At 45.2% G+C, this 20,823-nt stretch overlaps 2 protein-coding genes across 7 annotated transcripts; both read left to right on the top strand.

Moving 5' to 3' along the window:
• The first annotated feature begins 318 nt into the window (after positions 1-318).
• GCNT2 (glucosaminyl (N-acetyl) transferase 2) lies at positions 319-16,017 on the top strand. Of its 5 annotated transcripts, none has more exons than XM_040695492.2 (5): positions 319-390; positions 3,867-4,342; positions 8,716-9,391; positions 13,023-13,115; positions 14,216-16,017. In XM_040695492.2, the coding sequence occupies exons 2-5, from the start codon at positions 4,097-4,099 to the stop codon at positions 14,404-14,406; spliced, it is 1,206 nt and encodes a 401-aa protein (XP_040551426.1). In that variant the 5' UTR covers positions 319-390; positions 3,867-4,096; the 3' UTR covers positions 14,407-16,017. The 5 variants fall into 5 exon arrangements, with proteins under 5 accessions (XP_040551426.1, XP_040551428.1, XP_046786424.1 ...); XM_040695494.2 differs by having other exon boundaries at positions 3,867-4,846; positions 9,220-9,391; XM_046930468.1 differs by lacking the exon at positions 8,716-9,391 and having other exon boundaries at positions 4,006-5,018.
• Positions 15,253-19,775, top strand: LOC420860 (transmembrane protein 14C-like). Of its 2 annotated transcripts, none has more exons than XM_040683849.1 (4): positions 15,253-16,358; positions 16,587-16,688; positions 18,469-18,553; positions 18,913-19,775. In XM_040683849.1, the coding sequence occupies exons 1-4, from the start codon at positions 15,980-15,982 to the stop codon at positions 18,968-18,970; spliced, it is 624 nt and encodes a 207-aa protein (XP_040539783.1). In that variant the 5' UTR covers positions 15,253-15,979; the 3' UTR covers positions 18,971-19,775. The 2 variants fall into 2 exon arrangements, with proteins under 2 accessions (XP_040539783.1, NP_001243428.1); NM_001256499.2 differs by having other exon boundaries at positions 16,254-16,419.
• The last annotated feature ends 1,048 nt before the right edge of the window (positions 19,776-20,823 follow it).

The following is a 20,823-nucleotide window of genomic DNA, read 5'->3' as shown; positions in this document are numbered from 1 at the left end:
TGGAGCAATCGTGTTTAAGTTGAGAACTGTGCTCTGCTGGAGACCAGAGAGCTTTACGTGCTTCTGCCTTCTTTATATCTAAAAGCCTACTGCAAATTCAGGCCAAAAATGAAGTTCCCACAACGTCAGAGGCTCTGTGTTTGAAGCCCAGGAGCACTGCAAGATGATATCAGATGCAACGGTGTGCTGTCTGGCCTTTGCTGTTTGTGCAGACAGATGTGCTCACGTGCTGCGTGTGACTAGATTACTTGATAGTTTTAGTGAACCATGTGAGCTGAGCTAGCGTTTCTCTTGTTGTGTCACTTCATCTCTCCTCCCACTTGCAGCAAGCACTGCTGCGATGTGACTGCCCAGTGTCAGCCCTGTGCCTGCCCGGGAGCTCCTTTTCAGGTAGGTTTGTGCTTTCTTCTCTTTGAACAGCCACATTATTGCTGGCTGGCACGTGCGAGAATGCCAGGGACTGCTCTGAACAGCAGAAAAGGAGGGGGGTGGGGGTGGGCAGAAGAGGACAGATAGAAAGAAACTCCAGCTGTTCCTGTGCTGGACTCTGCTTTCTCCTTTCCTGTGTTGCACTGTGGATACACACCTTCTAGCTCAGGCAGGGCATATAAGGCACAGGATAGAGGAGAACACTACCAGGCAGAGCTGTTTTAAGAGCTTTGTGGAGACTGTGCACGTTGCATGGCACTTAGGAGCAGCACAAGACTGAGGCAGTTTCATTCCGATGTGAGAAGAGAAGGATGGGGAGCACCTTTACGTTCAAAGGATGTGTTTACCCGCACTTTTGAACCAAAAAAAAACCACAGGGAGGAGAAATTGCTGGCTTGCAGTAGCCTCTGCTTGATTTTTAACAGCGGTGCTGATTTAGTCTGCCAGCTTTGTGTATGAGGGATGTGAAGATGAGTGTCACCATACAGACATTTCTGTCCTAACAACAGAATAGAAAACGCCAAGTAACCCCATACAGATGTAAAATATGTAATGTTTGTCCCTACTAACCTGGGCCAAACAGGAATTTGCAACCATGATGTGCAAAGCCCATGCACCTTGCTTTTTAATTTGGCAGCAAATTAGCTGAAACCAATTACCTATATTGATTAAGCCAGAAGCAGTTTAGTAAGTGCTAACTATACTCCTAGGATAAAAACCCTTGCTGACTGGAAAGGTCTGTTCCCATTCATCCCCAGGGAAGTCATTTCAATAGCTAATCTTACTGTTGAGTGTGTTTCCACTGTGTGAACTGTACTAAAATCTTCTCTAATGCTGCAATGAGAATTGCCACAATGAAGGTCCAGGGAACAATAAACAGAAGCTGCACTGCAGATCTAATTCAGCAACAGATTTAGTTCTACCAGAACAGGCTCCTCCTACATAGCCTCTGTTGAAACACATAGTTAAGTTGATGTCTTCTGCACTGTTTTTTGCACTCAAAATATGCCAAGGTCGAATACAACCCACGCCAAGAGAGAAACCACAGATATCAGGAGGTCTCTGGCCACTGTGTTGCTCTCCCTCTGGTATTTGCATTACTGCCAACAGATTTACATTTGAGGTTTGGCTGCTCCCTGCATATGAACTTTGCATGAACACAGTAGTTTTTCCATTGTGGTTGCTCATGTGGCTTGAATGCTCTACTTCTTCATTTCCTTCCTCTTTATGTGTATAAACGTGTGTGATTTCTGCCTATAACCCAAGGTATGGCTATTATTTCAGAGGAATCATCACAAGGTAGAACTAGATAGAAGCAAAAATGAAACAAACAAAGCAAAAACGAGACAAAACAAATACGTTTGATAGTTCGGATTTCTACAGCAATTATCTGCATGTATGTTTTCAGATTTTTAAATAATAACCATGTTGAAACCTCAAGGCACCAGGATTAAGTAGCATCAAGCATGGTACCGGAGCTGGTTAGTACCAAAGGATCATGGTTAGTCTTCTTTGTTGAAAGAAAAGATTAGTCTTGCATTTCACTCCTATGACAAGCAGATCTATCTCTTCTTTTCTTTTTGTAGCTTATTTGTTTGCTGTGGGCCATTGTAGTAGCATGAACTTCACCAGCTAAGAGTAAACATGTCTATATTCTTAGACACATACACAAATACATGTATACGTATACACACATATACATGTATACATAAATACATGTAGTTCTTAAGTCTTCCTCCTTTAGAAGTACCTGGGCTGAGTTTCAACAAAATCCATATACTCTGGAGGATCCCAACCTTTGGTACCTTGGAAAAGTTGCCTGAGCTCTCTGCCCAAAACTGGGACATCCCCAAGGAAATCCTGACTCCTGTAGGACAACTGACACCTTCTCCCAGTTTGTGTTACTGAGGTGTTCGTCTGTGTTCACTCCTATAACAAATCATTAGGAAGTAGAAGAGTTTTGAGGCATTCTGGGCAGGTCTGTGCACCCTGGGACAGCATTCACTAGTCACTGGGACATACTTTTCCTTGATGGTGATATTTGCTGTATATTTCTTTGTTAGAGTTGGACAATGATGTCAGCTCAGTACTCACCTCTCTGAATTCTCCCTTAACAAGCCATACTGTTGGGCTGTGATGGCATTTTCCAGTTGACTTCTTGGCAGTGTCTGGCAGTTCTCCATTATTGCCTGGGACTTTGCACACCTCTATCCCAGCCCCTTGGCTCCATCAGAGCCAAGTGTTGGTGAAGATGACTACACTGGAAGGAGCCCAGCATGACCATGGCTGCTCCTACTCATTCTTGTTGACTCCCCAGTGATATGTTCTTCTTGAAGAATCTGCTGCCTACCATCTCAGGGCAAGTTTGGCTTCCAGTTCTGTCCAGTGCTCTGCATTGGTGAACCTTCCGAGGGCCATTCTGGGCACAAGTCCTCACAAAGTATCTTCTGTTCTCCTCTCATTACAGCTTATGACTGTACCTGATGGGGCTGAAGACACTGCAGTCTTCAGTAGCTTTGAACTGAGTGTTTGGGATCAGGATGCCCAAAGGGCACCAAGAAGAATTTACCAGTGCCTGAGATAGCCTGCCTGCATGAGTTGGATGGTATTTCCAGCTTTGCAGTGTGGCACATTGGATTGCCCAATCAAAGCATTTATTGGTTCAATCTCAGATAATCTGACATTGCCGCAGTGCTATTTGATGTTGGATCAAAATGACATGATGTTGGAAAAAGCTTAAATCCCCTAGATGTGCTGTTTTATGTCAGGAGTTCCACATTAACAGACTCACAGTTGGAAGAGGGAGTTACCAATCATTTCACCTCAGGCAGAGTCATGCCACAATCTCTTGCTGCATGAGCATGGCATTGTACCTGATGCATGCATGGCTCTTAGAAACAAGAATGTCTTGTTAGGAAAACAAAGGTTATCTTACATAGTTTCAATAGTAGGAACTGAGCCTGGTTCCTCGTAATGTGTGTAAGCCAGGAGCTCAACACAAATAATACATGACAGAATAAAATTGTGCAGGTTTCAAACTTACAAATGAAGAAACAATATTGCTTCAATATTGTTCTGATATAATTCTACACAGAGGCAAAAAACATTCTTAGGCTTTATGCAAACAAGTGTTGGTAGCCTTACGTGGTAGCATGGTGTGCTGCACAACCTTTCATAATTCTTAAGCAGCAATGATTGATGAAACTTGGATAGGACAGAAGAAAGTTCCTATAAATGAAAAAGAGATCAGTTATAGAAGACGTAGATATGAGGTATTTTTCTGTAACATTGCACACATAGGTGTTTAATGGCTGTCTAATTCTTTAAAGGAGAGGGAGCAATTAAGAGCAAAGCCACAAATTGTATTCAGAGATAATAAAGTATGTGGTAGCGGATGTTGTTTGCCAAGTCAGTAATTATGTGATACGTCTGTTTAGGGTGCTGTGGAGGAACTTCTGTCAAGAACACGTTCTCTACTTATGGTGCTCCCACATCAGTGATGACTACAGATCTATATTAAAGTCAAGACATTACCTGGATACCATGCACTGACCTAATGCGTCCATTTTCCTGCAGGAACCAAGAATATACAGTGAAATGAGCTGTTTGGAGTGCCTGATTTGACCTCCTTGTAGGGTTTCACGTGAGACTTTTTTTCCAAGCAGCAATGAGTGTACTCAGATATTGCTTCTTCGCTGTCTTGATTCTCAGTATTTCCCTTCCATTTGTTTTCTATGCCATTAATATACATGCACAAAAATCTCTCAGGAGGCTCAAGTTCTCAGTGAGTTCAACTTTACTAGAAGACTGTAAAGCACTTATTGAAGATAAAGTGTCCTTTCTGAAGGAAAATGCTTTAAAAACATCCTTTGGAAAATTCAATTGCACTGAGTACATCACACAGAATCACTATATCACCCGGGTGCTGTCAGCCGAGGAGGCAGCCTTCCCCCTGGCCTACATCATCACCATGCACAAGGAGTTTGAGACCTTTGAGCGGCTCTTCAGGGCAGTCTACATGCCCCAGAATGTCTACTGCATCCACGTGGATGGCAAAGCGCCGGCTGCCTTGAAGCAAGCGGTGCGGCGCCTGGTGGACTGCTTCCCCAACGCCTTCCTCGCCTCCCGCACGGAGCGGGTGGTCTACGGCGGTGTGTCCCGCCTGCGGGCTGACCTGCACTGCATGCGGGACCTGCTGGCCTCGGCTGTGCCCTGGCACTACCTGCTCAATGCCTGCGGGCAGGACTTCCCCTTGAAGACCAACTGGGAGATCATCCAGCATCTGAAGGCCTACAGGGGGAAGAATATCACCCCCGGAGTGCTGCCACCAGCACATGTAACTGCACGCACCAAGTATGTGCACCGGGAGCAATTATATTCTTTGTTTTCTTTCATGCTGCCGATGTTTGTGCGCAAGGCTCCTCCACCTCATAACCTGACCCTCTACTTTGGTTCCGCGTACATTGCGGTCACCCGGCCCTTTGCAGAGTTTGTGCTGCAGGACCCGCGTGCCATCGACTTGCTGGCGTGGTCTGAGGACACCTACAGCCCCGATGAGCACTTCTGGGTGACACTCAACAGGATCCCAGGTGAGTACAGCTTTTGTTTCATTTTCTGAAGATACATGCCTACAGTGATGTAGGCATGACCCAGTTGATCCACACATGGCTCTGAGGCTGGTATCACTGGCATAATTTTGGGTCTCTCAATCATGAGATGATCTACACAACATCAGGGCTGCTGGCACCTGATGGGATGCGCCTTTCTAGAGGGGGAAAAGGATTTCTGCACAGGAATTAATGGGGCTGATTGACAGAGCTTTGAACTAGATTTGAAGGGCAAGAGGGATGAACTCAGACTTGCCCATGATAAGCTATGGGATGGCATGCCAAAATTTGAGGGACTGCATGCCAGTGAGATCCTTCAGTCTGCTCTTGAAGTGCTGGGTACAAGGAAGAAGATTTGAGATGCTTCTACACCAATGTACACAGCATGAAGAACAAGCATGAGGAACCAAAGCCTTGTCTTGGTTCCAGAGCTATGATATCATTAGCATAAGGAAAAGCTGGTGGGAAGAGCCCTGTAACTGGTATGTCATGATGGACAGCACTGAGCCCTTCAACAGGGACAGGCAGGACAGGTGATTCTGGGAGTGGTTGTGTGTGAGGGAGGGGTTGGGCTTTACTGAGCTTGTAGCTGGGAATTGCACGGCTGGGAGCCTCTGAGCAAATAAAGTGGATATCACTGTTCCTCTGCTGTAGGCCACCCAGACAGGATGATGACAATGATGAATTATTCATTAAGGAACTAAGATATAGCTCTAGATCAGCCACCCTTAACTTTATGGGTGACTTCAACTTCCCAGGTGCAAATGGGAATTCCACACTGCTAATACGTAGAGGTCCAAGAGACTCCTAAAACATCTTAATGATAGCATCTTTATGTGCTGTTTCTTTATTAAGGGTAAGCTCTAAATGTTCATCACCCCCAAAAGAGGAAATTTCCTCCGCTCTTTCACTTCTCTTCAGCTTTACATGAGAAAACATACACACAAAACATATGAATTTAAAGATCTGTCACTCTTGAAATAAAAGTGCCTGATATGAAAGTCTTTGCTTCTAGGTCTTTGCTTGAAACAGGCAGAATGACATCTGACCTGGAATGCCCAAGGCTGAGAACTCTCTTGGTCATGTACATCCCTCCAAGGGTTGGTGAACGGTCACCTGTAATAAGGGAAGTTGGGGGGTTTGCAGGGAAAATGCCAAGGCAGAATTGCTTTTATTCCTCATTTCTGCAAGAAGCTTGCAGCGGTGAGTATGTGTCGTAGAGAAGGGAAAGAAAAAAAAGAGAGGCTCCCTACGTCATTTTTGCTCAGGTCAATGATTGGGATATAATGAAAAGGATGGATAGTTTTATTAGCAAGCAGTGTCTTAAATCACTCTCAGATTTCAGAAGTATGTCTGCACCATCCTGATGGCAATATTTCAGCTGGGAGCTGAATAGCAGACAGAAAAATAAGGACAGTTGGCATACAGTATACCTCAGGTAATGGCAGGCATGTGGCAGGTAACACTCCGAGCCAAGCTAAGGGTACACCCAAGGCAGATGGGAGTTCTCTTTGTGCAAGCAAACAGCCATATAAAAATTTAAAAAGGAGGAACTGGTTAATGTGGTAGATTAATGTGTTAGCATTGCTACCCAGAATTTTCTGGTATTATTCTTGTCTCACACCTACAACCAAAGGATGTGAACGAGATGTTTCTTGAGAGCCACCAGCTCTCACTTTGCTCTGGAATTACTGCTGCAGATAAACTGAAGTTTCTACACGTAGACCTACTTTGTTGTTGTGGTTTGTTTGTTGTTGTTTCCATCCCCCTCCCATATATAACTTATCCCACACCAAGCTCCTCACTACAGCAACTTAATCACTCAAAACTACTTTGGTAACTCTCAATCCCTCCACTGTTTCTACAGAGACCCTTGCAGTGACCTTCTTAGCAGTGCATGCATCATACTAACGTGCCATTGTGGTTGAGTTTTGCCTCTCAGAATTGTTTCTTTTCTTTTCGTTAATCCACACTCTTCAAAAGACAGATGTAGACAGAGAGGCAGAAGCTTTTTGTATGATTCCAGTCAGTGACGCTAGTTGAATAAGTGACGTTCCCTAGAAGGAAATATTTTGTTTCTATGTCTGCAGCATTACTCATATAACTAATACTTGCTCTTTTGTTTGTATTTTCCATTCTTTTAATGAGGTTTCCTGTTTGAGCAAACACTTCTTGTAGAAATAAGGCATAGAAAAGGGGGTTTTCCTGTAACTTATTGAGTCTTATGCCCACAAAGCTGTTGCAGTCTCATAATTAAAACCTTTGTCTGCTGAAAGATCTACTTAAAGAAGATGTTGCAATGCAGTGGCAGCAAATACACCTGCCTTATGGCAGAATTTCCAGGAAAATTATTCTTATCCTGTATCCTCCAGCCAGGTGTTACAGTTTATCACAAAATGTGGGATTAAAATATGGTTAAGTCTAGATGCAGTCTTCAGCCACTGGAATTTAAGTGTTGCTTTAAACTTGTGCAAATTTTGTCCTCTTGAGGCCAAACTGCTGTACAACCAATCTTTTGCTTTGTGCTAAAATACTACTTAGTGATGACAGAGTAAGGAAGGACATGGCTTCAAGAAGGTTTTCTAAAAAGCCACAGCTAATAAATGGACTTGCACTCCTTTGCCTGACTCCCCAGTACCTTTGTATCTATCACACACTGGTGTAACAGGGTTCAGTAGGCTGCTCCTTGAAAAGCAGAAGCAGATTACAGCACTTCAAAGAAGTGTTTTCATCTAAACGCAAACTCATCTGATCACGATGAAAGTTCTGTTGCGTGTGTTGAGAGAGAAACCCTGCAGCCAGCTGCCTGCCTGGGCAGTGGCACTGGCAGACACTAGAACCATGCCCTCTTGGGTGCTAGGAAAGAGGGCATGTCCTGAGCAGCCCTCAGGCTGAGAGCTCAGCTCCTCTAAGGCAAGACAAGGCACCAAAATTAGTTTATGAGTAAGTAAAAGCTCAGAAAAAAACTCCATCGAAACATACCATCAAATGAAGCTACTGTTATTAGAACTGAGAATGTTTCCTTATTATTCATCAGACGAATTAAAGCAAGAGGTGCAGCTTAGCTGTTTTATGATAGCTAGCAGCCCTACTGTTCAAGCAGACAGCATGCAGTGCCTTAATTCAGACTGCTACCTTGAATGAAGCAGGTTTCAACATGCTTCTGTTCCCGAGTTTAATTTCCTTCTCAACGAGTTTTGAGGTCTGCTTTAAAGCTTAACAATCTTGAGTTTGTTTTAAATCCCACCCTTGCCTACCAAGTTTACTGTTCTAGAACCTAGATGGCACTAGAAGGACAGATCCCCTCCAGCCTCAGTGAGCTGTTAACGGTATTACCGGCCCAACCCCTCGGCCCAGCGCCTGCCTCCTGGCAGCAGTTCCACCCTGCAGGCCCCGGCCCTGCACTCCCCGTGGCAGGGCCCTGCTGTGCCGAGCAGCCATGCGGAGACGTCGGGTAGCAGTGACTCTGACGGTGGCTGTGGTACTGCTGGGTGCCGCCATGCTGCTGAGGCGCCATGGAGGGAGTGGGGCAGGGCTTGGTGGCTCTGCTGAGAGCATGGCACTGGAGCGAGCGTGCGGCATGCTGCTGGCAGGGCAGGCTCCCACGCTGCGGGATGGGGGGCTGCGGCCTGCGCCCAGGGACTCCTCCTGCAGCAAGTACGTGTCCCACAGCCGATACATCACCCGGGTGCTGTCAGCCGAGGAGGCAGCCTTCCCCCTGGCCTACATCATCACCATGCACAAGGAGTTTGAGACCTTTGAGCGGCTCTTCAGGGCAGTCTACATGCCCCAGAATGTCTACTGCATCCACGTGGATGGCAAAGCGCCGGCTGCCTTGAAGCAAGCGGTGCGGCGCCTGGTGGACTGCTTCCCCAACGCCTTCCTCGCCTCCCGCACGGAGCGGGTGGTCTACGGCGGTGTGTCCCGCCTGCGGGCTGACCTGCACTGCATGCGGGACCTGCTGGCCTCGGCTGTGCCCTGGCACTACCTGCTCAATGCCTGCGGGCAGGACTTCCCCTTGAAGACCAACTGGGAGATCATCCAGCGTCTGAAAGCCTACAGGGGGAAGAACATCACCCCCGGAGTGCTGCCACCAGCACACATCACCATGCGCACCCGCTTCATGCACCTGGAGCAGGGTGGGAGCAATGTCTCCGAGCTGGTCACCCCCCAGGTGCACAAGGCTCCTCCGCCTCATAACCTGACCCTCTACTTTGGTTCCGCGTACATTGCGGTCACCCGGCCCTTTGCAGAGTTTGTGCTGCAGGACCCGCGTGCCATCGACTTGCTGGCTTGGTCTGAGGACACCTACAGCCCCGATGAGCACTTCTGGGTGACACTCAACAGGATCCCAGGTAGGCTGTGGGGTCCTGGCTAGGCATCCAGAGCCCTGGGATGGTTTTGGTACTAATCTCTCTAAAATACACCGATGGCACTAACTTTCCATTGCAGAGTGCCAGTTGATTGTGGTGGTCACCACAGCTCTCTTCACCGTGGAGGTACTTCTCAGTGATGTTCACCACCAGGTTGTTATCACTCCTGCAGCTTTATATAGAAGCTCACCCTGATGGGTGACAGCCTATGTTAGCAACAGTAGTGACAAACCAAGCATGATACACTGAGCAATCCTGAATTTATGTTCCTGGAGATTTCTCCACTTGGCCACACTGTCTTCTGGTGGGAATGGCATCTATAAATGGGCAGTGTGGTGAGTCTAGTGAAGTAATATGCTTTTCTGCTCAGCAGCAGTATCCCTGTCCTGCAAAGGCACAAGACTGAAATAGGCTTAGGTTATAGCAGGCTTCATTGATGTTTGAGCTGTCGATATTAAGGTCTTCCTGTTGTCCTTGAAGAGTGCAAATGGGCAGTCCCTGCCTTGAGGGATGACTCTGTTTTGCCATGTTGGCTCTTTAGATCCATGTGTATTGGCAAGTAATATCTTTGTGCTGCAAAAACCACTGTACGCATTTGTGAATTTTCAGATCCAACATACAATGCAGGGACTGCACACCTTTGCTCATGGAAGAGAGGGTGTGCATATCTTGCACCAAACCTAGAGTGTTTCCCAAACATAAATATCTGGCCTCAAAGTCCAGCAGAAGTTACTATCATTTTCAAAATGTTTTACAGAATCATCCAAGGTGATCTGTGCACTGTTTTGAGTGGATTTATGAAGTGTGTCTTAATCTGCCTGATGTGCTGGGTAAGGGTACAGAAGGATTTTCTGTGCACCAGCCTATGAAGGGAAAGAGAAATCTTGCATAAGTGTAAGCTCATCTCCTTCCGTAAAGAAAGCTGCAAATCAGGAAGCACAAATTGCAATTGGAGACTGACTACCAGCTTGACTTTAACTGACACATTGGTTAGATCCTGGAACTACAGGTAGAGGACTTGGAAGTTCACAGTAAATCAGGCAACCTTTTATCCTGTGGCATTTCCACCTGAGTGTGAGTTTATGCGTGCATTACAGAAATGCAAAAGCAGTGGCTCATTTTGTCTAAGATATGGATGTCTTTCTTGATAATACCTGGTAGTGGTGCAAGAAGGAAAGGGAGTGGACTCCTTCTTAGAGCCAGCGCATACAAATCAACTCTTATTGGGATTTGAATGGCAAAAAGAAAAAGCAAGAGAGAAAAGGAGAATCTTAGCTGAGAAGCATATTTTGTTGTGTCCTGTGGTTGAGGTCAATGTTCGAAACCAGAGCATGTTTTTCCTGACTCCAGACCTGTGTCTGCAAGAGAAGTGTGCTCAGCACAGTGCTGTGAGATGCTGCTCAGGGGGGAGTAGTGGGCTTTGCTTCCCAGGTGGTGTTTTGCAACCACCAGAACTGCACTGGTGGGTTGTGAATTCAGCCACAGCTGACTGGAAAAACGGGTCAGCCCCTCCAGCACCTTTACTTTCATTTCTTCCCTTGATGCATACTTGAAATTCACTTGTTTTGCCACAGGTACTTTCAAATTCCTGTCACATATATGGGCGATCCAAGATGCGTGAGGTGAGAGCTGAATAATAGAGTGAGGAGCTCACACCTGAGTTTATATTAATGCTTACCGCCAGCATAACTCTTCAGACAAACTGTTTTATAGAAGAGGTCCCGAGAACAACTTCTGAATGTGAAATCAGTTGGTAAAGATTTGACAAAGATATAAAGGAAAATGCGGTAAACCCATTTAGTGCTGAGCTACGTTATTCCTTACTCTTTAATTAACTTACAAAAATGCCTAGTTTACTTAACTCGAGAGCTGGTGAATAATGTGAAGTCAGTAATTTTGTATTCCTAGAAGGCAGTGCTTCCCATTGTTCTTATGGATGTCCTGAGGTTGTTCCTGTTTTGTCAGTCATCTTTCTGCTTTCCCCCAGCGTCAGCATTTTCCAAGGTTTACCATCACGCCACGCTTACTGCCAGCTCTTGTGACCAGGTTTCTAATTTGGAATGACGACGCATGTCCCAGGCCGTTTGAAGAGCGTATCCCCTGCCATCACTGCCTCTTTTTGTCTCGTATAAAGTGTTGTCTCTACGTGAATGCTTTCTGCAAAAGAGTAACATCTTCTGAAATTCCCCTGGGACAAAATCTCGCCTTGGCATGTTATTTTATTTGATAATAGCCCAGTACGCAAAGGAGGAGAAACAAGATTGTGACATTCTGGTTGCTGCTGGCAGGTGTTTCTATTTATGGAGAGCTACTGCAGTGGTTCTGCTGTTGGATCAAGCGATCTTTTTGCATTTGATAAAGAAGTCACGATAGTATTTGAAAGCATCTATCCTTAGGAACGAGGAACATGCTATCCTTAAAAACCCAAAATAGAGCAAGAAAAAGGAAATAAAAACCAAAAACTGATGCTTTGCTTTTCTCCCATCAAATCTCTCAAAAACAGAACAATGAGAGCAACAAAAAAAAACCTACCTGACATTACACAGTGCCTTTGGGTTCACTTTTGCCCTTCACTGTGCTCCCTGCAAGCTCACAGGCAAAACAGTTGTTAGGTTGCAGTAACTGTGAAGATACCGTGCTTATTGCCATTGGGGAAGGAAACAAAAGAACCAGAAACTTCCTGTACTTTCATCTTTCATTTCACAGAACACCAACATTGGGGTGATGAGCATTCCAGTTACCATTTCAGCACTGATGGTGGCTTATTTGCTCTCCCATTGCTATTTGAGATTGTGCTTTACAGAGCTGCTCGCAAATCCCCTTTTAGGATTGCAGCTAACGAGCAAAACGAATCATCTAGATTAATGCACAATTTAAATGACACTATGAACATCAGAATGAGGGCTAATCGCTCTTAAAGAAAGAGGTCAGAAGTGGGGATTAAAATGTCTGTTTTGAACAAACTCTCCCTTACTGCAGCCTGGGACCTTGCTGTCATTGCTGCGCTTTTCATTGTGTTACACCTCTGTTTTCAGCCTCAATGGGAGAATGCAAAAGCAGCATCTTTGTTTTTGTACCTGCTGATGTACTTCTGACTCCCCAAATGTTGCCTTTTCTGCTATTTGATAACTTAGGTGTGATGCTATGGTAATTACTTGCTGAGCAGGAAAGAATAAAATACGTTGAGTTTTTTTTTTTCCAACCAGGTAAATAAATTATGGGCGAGTGTTCTTAATATAGTGAGAAGTTAGTGCTTTTCCACTTTTCTTAGTGAAGTGGTTTGTGCATCGGGGATCTTCTGTTACTGACCTGAATACAATACTGCCGTGCAGATCAGGTGCAGAGGTTTCCCTACCTGTAACTATCCAACCACCTCTTGTGTTCAAAGGCCAATGCTTCATCCCATGGCAGTGAGCTGTTTGTTACAGCCTGGACTTGGAAGTACTGAAACTCCCTTGACTTACAACAAACTTAGAAGCCAGGTGTTGGCTAATGCATACAGCTGTGCATTTTATCCCAGTTCCATGGAGAAAGGTCCCATGGAGGAGACATAAAACAAAGCATACAGATGTTCAGAAGAGTGACGACGTTATTTTCTGTTACCTAATTGCAGGTGTCCCTGGGTCCATGCCCAACGCATCATGGGAAGGTGGCCTGAAAGCAGTGAAGTGGATTGATATGGAAGACATCCATGGAGGTTGTCACGGTAATGCGTATATTGTTCCTCAGTTGTTGTTCTTGTTCATCTAGTGAAAAACTTGACTTCTTCCTGTAGCCCTACATAATGCAAGTCCTTAAGTAGCAGTTTATCAGAGATAAGATGTTGAAAGGATCTTTCTTTGTCCTTACGTAGTGAATAACAGTAGCCACATAAAATGAGCAGTTAGAAAGCTGGAATAGTTACTTCTTCATCAGGAACTATTATAGAATGCATCCTCCTCAGAAAGGAGGATCTTTAGCAATGCTTAAAGTTTACGAGAGTTAGCTGACTGTATTCTCGTAGGTGTGGGGGAATCATCTTGTGGGTGACGGGGAATAGTCTGTGTATAATTGTAACTCACAGTATGGGGACACAGAACCACTGATGCGGGCACTGATGCCTGCTGGAGCCACAGTGGGTAAGGAACCTCAGGAACTGCAGGCTGACAATGTCTGAATATTGAGGTTTTCCTGTTTTGTATTGCTTCATGACATAACATTAGTGAGTTTTAATTCCTATGGCAGGCTCAATTTTTGGGTCACTGATTTGTGTTTTGTATGATGCTATTACTTCTGACATATAAAAGTGAGAGGAAAATAGAATACGTATTTCATGAGCTTTTAATTTGTTACTTGTGTCGAGGAGGAAAAAATTTAAGCTGACTGAAATTATCAAATTGCAGCAGTTTGACATTATCATGACTATACCAAGTTAAGTGACATTGCATCAGTATCAACCCAAGTTCTTTAGTGGAGAATCTTGCATAAGTAAAAGGATCAGTTCCTTCTCACTGACGGAAGGAAGTTTCCCTCTTTGCTGTGTCTCAGCCTTGTCTTAGAGTCTCAAGTAATAAAACTTCTTTTCTGGTCTGTCTCCTTACTCAGGAATTATGCTTGTTATTTACTCATAAGCAACTTCCTTCATGTCACTGTGTTGTTCATACTTATTCACACTGTATGGCTAGTAAGCCTTTTAGGATATGGTGTAGATCTATAGTGGCTTTGCAGATAAAACTTGTCCAAAGAGAGTTTGGGATCCTTAAGCACTCCTGTAGAAAGAAAACTGGGTTCTGACATTTCTTTTTTTATTTCTTTTTAATTTGACAGGCCATTATGTCAGAGGCATTTGTGTATATGGAACGGGTGACCTCAAGTGGCTTTTTAACTCCACCTGTATGTTTGCCAATAAGTTTGAGCTCAGAACATACCCGCTGACTGTGGAGTGCCTGGAGCTGAGACATCGAAAGAGGACCTTGGCACAGAGTGAAGTTCAGGTGGAACCAAACTGGTATTTCTAGCTGGCAAAAACCCAGGATACATCAACAGAAGTGGTCAGAATTACAGCAAAAAAAAAAAAAAACACCCTAATTTCTGCTTTGCTGGAAGCACACATTCATCCAGCAGGTTTCTTTAGGATGTGTGGTAGATGCAGCTCAGGTCAGTTTGTCTCACTGTGTCTGCAAGTCTATCTCTTCACTTCACATTTGGAGACCGAAATGTGTGAGATCCAAAAAGAAGCAAGAGGGCACAGCTCCTTTTGCAGCTGCCCTGTTTGCACTTTTGCTGTTTTAATGGCCTGTTGCCCAGCCCTAACTTTTTTCTTGCTACACTGACATTGCTGCCTGTTTCTATAAAAATGTATATAGAATCATGAGGCTTCTCATACCTCAAAGATAAATAGTGCACGTTGGTAAGCAGAAAGGTAACAAGTCACAGTGAGCAAGACCTTAAAAACAGGAACACAGTTGGTGGCCGTACATGCAGCTGCTGTTTAGTCAAAGATAAAGAAGTTTAGTGCACCAGGGAAGTACTGGAAATGGAAGAAAGATGCTGCACTGCCCAGGTCTTACCTGTTCTTTAAACATCTATTGGTTCAAGGTTTGTAGGAGAATACAGCACCTTTTGCTATGTGAATGGTTGTGGATAGAAAGATCTGATAGGCTTTCGGGCACAAGAGCTCTTTATGAAAAATGAAGGCTTACTTATTAGTTGGCCAAGCAAAACAAATAGAGCTGGAAAGTGACTGACGCACAGATTTTGGCCTGCCAGTGTCTTCAGATCATCACATGTACGGACACGAAGGAGGGAAGGCAGTGGAAAGAAATGCCAGGACTGAAAGACCAGTAACTGAGCTTTGGCAGTAAGTCTGTAATCCTGTGTCATGTTTTAATATGGACTAAGCCTTCTTCCCAAGCTAATTTCTTTCGAGTGGTTAATACATACACTTAACATTGAGCTTCACGGCTTCACAGCCCTATTTTTGTTTCCCGATTACAGCCACTAGAGGGAGGCAGTCAAATAGCTGAGCTGATATTCCTTCCTAAATCCACTTAACCCTCCAGCATGCAGTCTCAGACTAGGAAAATTGCAGAGAAAAATCAGCACTCGGGAACGTTTTCGCCTGGCCAGCAGAAAGTAATGCTTACAGGTATCAGTCATTGCGTCCTCAGAAAACCGAAGCAGAATGGAATGGTTCTTTCTGTAGTGATGACAGGCTGTGCTTCTGGGGTGTTTTAGCACTGTTGAATGACTCAGCCGTTAGCACTGGGGGAGCCCGCTGGCTTAATAGTAGGTCTTGAATAGCATCAACTTGACTACCAACTTCATTAAACCATTTCTAACTTCACAATACAGCTTGTTAAAGGACACTGAACAGCAGTAGAGGTATGACAGCACACAGTACTCAGATGTCTGCAGCCACGGATGTAAAAGGGCATTGTAGCCTGAGCAAACACAGGTATTGCAGGACTGGGTTGTATTCCTTGTTATAATGAGAACCCAGGAAAAAGTCCACAGGTGTTATCGTGCATAAAGACCCGCATTCCTGACTCGCTGCCATTTACAGTGTTGCTTCCTTTTCTTTTTTAACGAATGTTACGCTTTTCTGGAAATAAACCCTTTAGTTTTCATTGTGCGACTGGTTTTTGGGCACGCCGCCTGCCTCACCAGCTTCCTCACTTAAAGCAAACAACAGGAGGCGAGAAGAAAAGAAGGAAAAAAGAAGAACTTGCGGCGGCCAAGCCCAAGGAAGGGCACCTATATCAGCACGGCCCGCGGGCTCGGCGGGCCCGGCAGCTGCGGCCTGTGGCGGCGGTGGTGAGCTGCCCGCCCGCCGCCGGAACTCCGGGAGGCGCCGCTCCGCCCCGCGGCACGCCGGGAAGCGCGGCGCCAAGGTCAGAGCGGGCCGCTGGCCAACGGCCCCCACCGTGCAGCGGCCGGCAGAGGGGCACCGCAGATGGAGTACGACTGGGTTGGCTTCGGGTACGCGGCGTTGGTCGCCTCCGGGGGCATCATCGGCTACGCCAGGGCAGGTAGGGCCGCTGTTAGCGCTTGGGGGAGGGTCGGGTCTGAGCGTGGGGTTCTGCCCTTTAACGGGGCTGGCTGGCTGGCTGCCTGAACGGGGACGGGGGGCTGCAAAGTGTCTTACTGATCGGAAATTAAATACAGGTTGTGATTTATATTGCTTTCCTTCTTGAAGGCAGCGTCCCGTCCCTCGCTGCCGGCCTCCTCTTTGGTGGCCTGGCAGGGCTGGGTGCCTACAACCAGTCCAAAGACCCGAAGAACGTGTGGCTTTCTCTTGGTAAGTGTTTGGCACCTGAGTATTAAACCTGACTGCAGGCAGTGTGAGCAGCCCCAGTTTGTCTAGCACGTTCCAGCTAGCTTATGTCCTTTTATTTATACAAGTGCTGGGAGTGGTGGTAGGGCTGCCTGCCCATAGCTGGGAAGCATTTGTGCCACAGCTCCAGCTCCTCACCGTGTCTCTGGGACCCACACCGGGTGACAGCTATGTATCGCCACTGCCAGGTGAGGTACTGTGTTAAATTAATTCAGGCACAGGGGACTCGTGTGGAAAAACAGCTGTGGAGGAGCATTTTAAGCATGAAAATGTTTTAATGTACGCTGTGGAAGGAAGTCTGAAATCTACAAAAGAAAGGAGGGAATGAACTGTTCACTATTGCTTGTCCCACCTCTGTTGCTTACGATAGATGAGACAAGAAGCCGTGGGCTTAGCTTGCAGCAAACCTTTCGAGGGAAGCAAAAATAGATGAAATGATAATGGAAGGTGTTGGGAAGCACTGGAAGAGATCAGGTGAACCTAAGGGAACTTCCATTGCTGCAGGGCTTCAGTAACTGGTCAGGACAGTGCCCGTGAGGAGTTGGTCACGCCTTTGTGCGCTAGGTTGACCTCTTGACCTCTTACAGCTCTGTAACCACATCAAAGTGTTATTAGCATTCAGATATTACAGGGACTTAAGGCTATTTACAAACAACAGGTCTTGGTCATGCAATGTGCTGAAGGGCTTTATGGGATCCCTGGCAAATACTGCAGAGGACCAAACTGTGTGGTGAGTAGAAAATGAGGTGCAACACACAGCTCAATAGAACTCAACAGCGTCTGTTTGTGCACTCTCTCTTCCAGTGTGGTGTGTAGTAGGAATGGCCGTGCATCTCCTGCACTAGTTTTTAGGCAGTGTAGAGAGAAAAAGATAAGTTGCTTCTGTACTTCCTGACGTTTGGACACAGACACAGTGGGCCTCTTGAAGGCAGCGTGGTGTCCTGGCCTAGTAAAATTCCTTATTCATCTATTCTATTTTGTAAGGGCAGGTAGTGACAGAATGAGGGGAAACAGTTTTAAACTGGAAGAGGGTAGACTAGATATCAGAATTTTTTTTCCTGTGAGGGTGGTGAGACACTGGAACAGGTTGCTCAGAGAGGTTGTGGATGCTCCTTCCCTGGAAGTATTCAAGGCCAGGCTGGATGGAGCTTTGAGCAACCTGGTCTAGTGGGAGGTGTTCCTGTCTATAGCAGGGGGTCGGAACTGGATGTTCTTAGAGGTCCCTTCCAACCCAAACCATTTTATGATCATTCCATGATTCTCTTTCTCTTCAACCTCCTGTGGTATGCAGTTGTGGCTCCAGCTGAGCTCAAACTACATCAAATGGGAAATGCAATAATATTTGACTCCCACACAGTGATCTTTATAACCACCCTAGCTTTCTGGCAGTTTTTAGGCTATCTGTATTTAAGGAAATAATTCTTCTTCTTGTGTAAATAAATGGAAATTGAGGGAGTGTTAGTGATTTGGACAGAGGAGTGGAGGTTATGGGTGATTAGGCAGTGTTAGTAGCTGGTTAGATCTACTCATTTGTAACAGACAGTGGAGCAGGCTTACCAGAGCTGCCATAAAGCTTACGACTGCTCAGCTGTTTAACAAAAATAAGTAAAATATCCACTTTTGAGGGGCAGAGAGACGTATAGGTCTGTTGGCACTGGTAAGCGTGTAACAGCATTGCAGTGCTGTGCTGGCACTTCAGACCCGCTTTCCTGAAACCATTCTGACTGGGCTTCTCTTTTATCAGTGGCATCTGGAACCTTATCTGCTGTCATGGGGATGAGATTTTACAACTCCAGAAAAGCAATGCCTGGGCTCATTGCCGGTGCCAGGTACTCACATCTTCTGTTTTTTGTGTGTATTTTGAGTAAGAATTTTATTTAACTTATACACTGATTATATTGTGTTCAAGAAACGTTTGGTTGAGGGCCGTGGTTTAGTGGGAAGTATGGGTGGTAGGTGGACGGTTGGACTGGATGATCTTGGAGGTCTTTTCCAACCTTGGTGATACTGTGATAAGGTTCTTTAAATCTTATGTGGTACGTTGTGTGAAAAATGAAATCTTGTGTTGTAGTTTATCTAAATGAATCGTATTGGTGTTTTCTTCTGTGTTGTTCTTTGAGAATTTTCTCCCGTCCCTCTCTTTTGTTTTCTTCTCTTTCTTTCTTTTAACAAATATTGTGTTCAACAGTTTACTGATGGTTGGACGACTCGGGTTGCAGATGATGGAAAAGCCACTTGAGCCATAAGTGAACATCGCACCACTTGAAGAGACGTGATCAAGAAGCCTGAAAATGCCCCTGCCTGAATGCACTATATAAAAAAAGTAACAGACGCGGCTGTCTGTGCACTGTTCTTCATATCCTTATACGTATGAGTTATGTCTTCAAATGAGAGAAATTGAGAGCCCTTGTTAGGCTCTTCCAAAGTGGTATTTATCTCAACAGCTTTACTGTGAAGCAGGAAAACGAGTGTAGGATTAGTTCAGCTTCTGGTCCTGCAGTTTACTGTATGCAAAAGCCTCTTGGCCCTTGTGGGCAGACAGTTGCAGCAGTGAGGCTTAAATATACATCTGGACTTGTCCTTCTAAAACCAATTAGATTGCTGAAACAATGGGACACAAGTTGGACGAGATGATCTCGGAGGCCTTTTCCAATGTAAGTGATCCAAAATTGCCAATTTGTCATGAGTATTTCCTATAACATATGACCTTTTTGTCACCTTCCCACTTCCCTGCCACCTTATCTGGTCATCATGTTTGTCAATCAGGGACTTTATTATGCCAGCACTATGGTAGAACGTTGGCTTAAAAACACAATCATGGAGCAGGGGGTTGAGTTTCTACTGTAATGCAATGGAAGGAAACCTGTTACTTGAAATAATTTATAAGAAGTGCCCAACTAAATGTAATTAATTGGACTTCTAGAGACTATCCTTTGTAAGAGGAATCAAAAATATGCTTCACTGGTAATGCTGAATTGCAGTCATAGCACTTGCATTTAATGAGAATTAAAATGTTACTTGAAATAAACCAGCCAAGATGTTATTATTACAGACTTGCCTTCTACACAACTATTTTTTTTCTTTAATCGTTCACCTGGACTGATGCGTTTAGTGCCTCTTCTGTAGGGCATCTGGATATATCTGCAGACATGAGTTGTCTAAGTTAGCCCCGTTCCATTCCCTGGACACAGGATCTCATAAATACTATACGAACTGGGGAGAGGGGAGCCAGAAAAAGCAGCACATGGTCTATATATAAAGACAAGTATTACATTAAAATCTAATTTGATTTTCCTGAGAGAAGTCTTCTATTTCAGATTTGAAAGACTCCGTGAAAGTTTATTTAAAGACTAAAGGGCTCAGATGTTTCCCTGAGAAGTGCTCTGTTGCCTGAACTCGTTCTAAATATAAACTTAGGATGCAGAAATAATCCTGGGAGCTACATGTGGATGGTAATGTATCCCTTTTCTGGTCTGGTTTACCTTGTGTCCATTTTTGCACAGGACCTGAGCTTCGATTTCTTCAGCTTTGTTTTGGTGGCTGATACTGTGAGAGATTGAAGCAGGGGGGTTGATCTGTTGGAATAGTAAGGCTGTGGAGCCTCATTTGCTCAGAGTTCTCTAAACATTTGGCCAGTACCTCAGCAGGAGTGTGACATACTGTAGTTTGTGTCTTTTTTACTTTCCCTCCCTCTTTTCCTTCCCTTCTTGATAGATAATTTCAGTCTCTAGATGTGGATGGGGAAAAGCACCTGTCAGGGAGCAGCTGCTTTCCTCACAGGAGAAAGTGATCTGGGAGTCAACAGTTTTAGCAGAACAGGCAGGACGCTGACCTCACTGAGAACCGCATGGTCTGACACTACCTGAAGAGGAAATGCAGGTCAAGTCCAGTGGCAGTATCTGAAGGCTGCTGACGCTGTGATCTGTCAGGCACATTGCAGTGATGAGGCAGGGTTGGAGGCGAGCCACAACATCAGCAGGTTGAGTTCCAGGCAGCAGGGATGTGGCTGGCCACAAGCAGAGCTGCACTAAGGACCGAGAGCAAGGGTCCTGGTTGCACTGCAGCTATGGAGCCAAGCTGCCAACAGCCTGGTCCCGTG

The sequence above is a fragment of the Gallus gallus genome, chromosome 2 (genome assembly GCF_016699485.2).
Source record: "Gallus gallus isolate bGalGal1 chromosome 2, bGalGal1.mat.broiler.GRCg7b, whole genome shotgun sequence".
NCBI lineage: Eukaryota > Metazoa > Chordata > Aves > Galliformes > Phasianidae > Gallus > Gallus gallus.
Note: the sequence above shows the minus strand (reverse complement) of the source record. Positions and strands in the feature narration are given on the sequence as shown.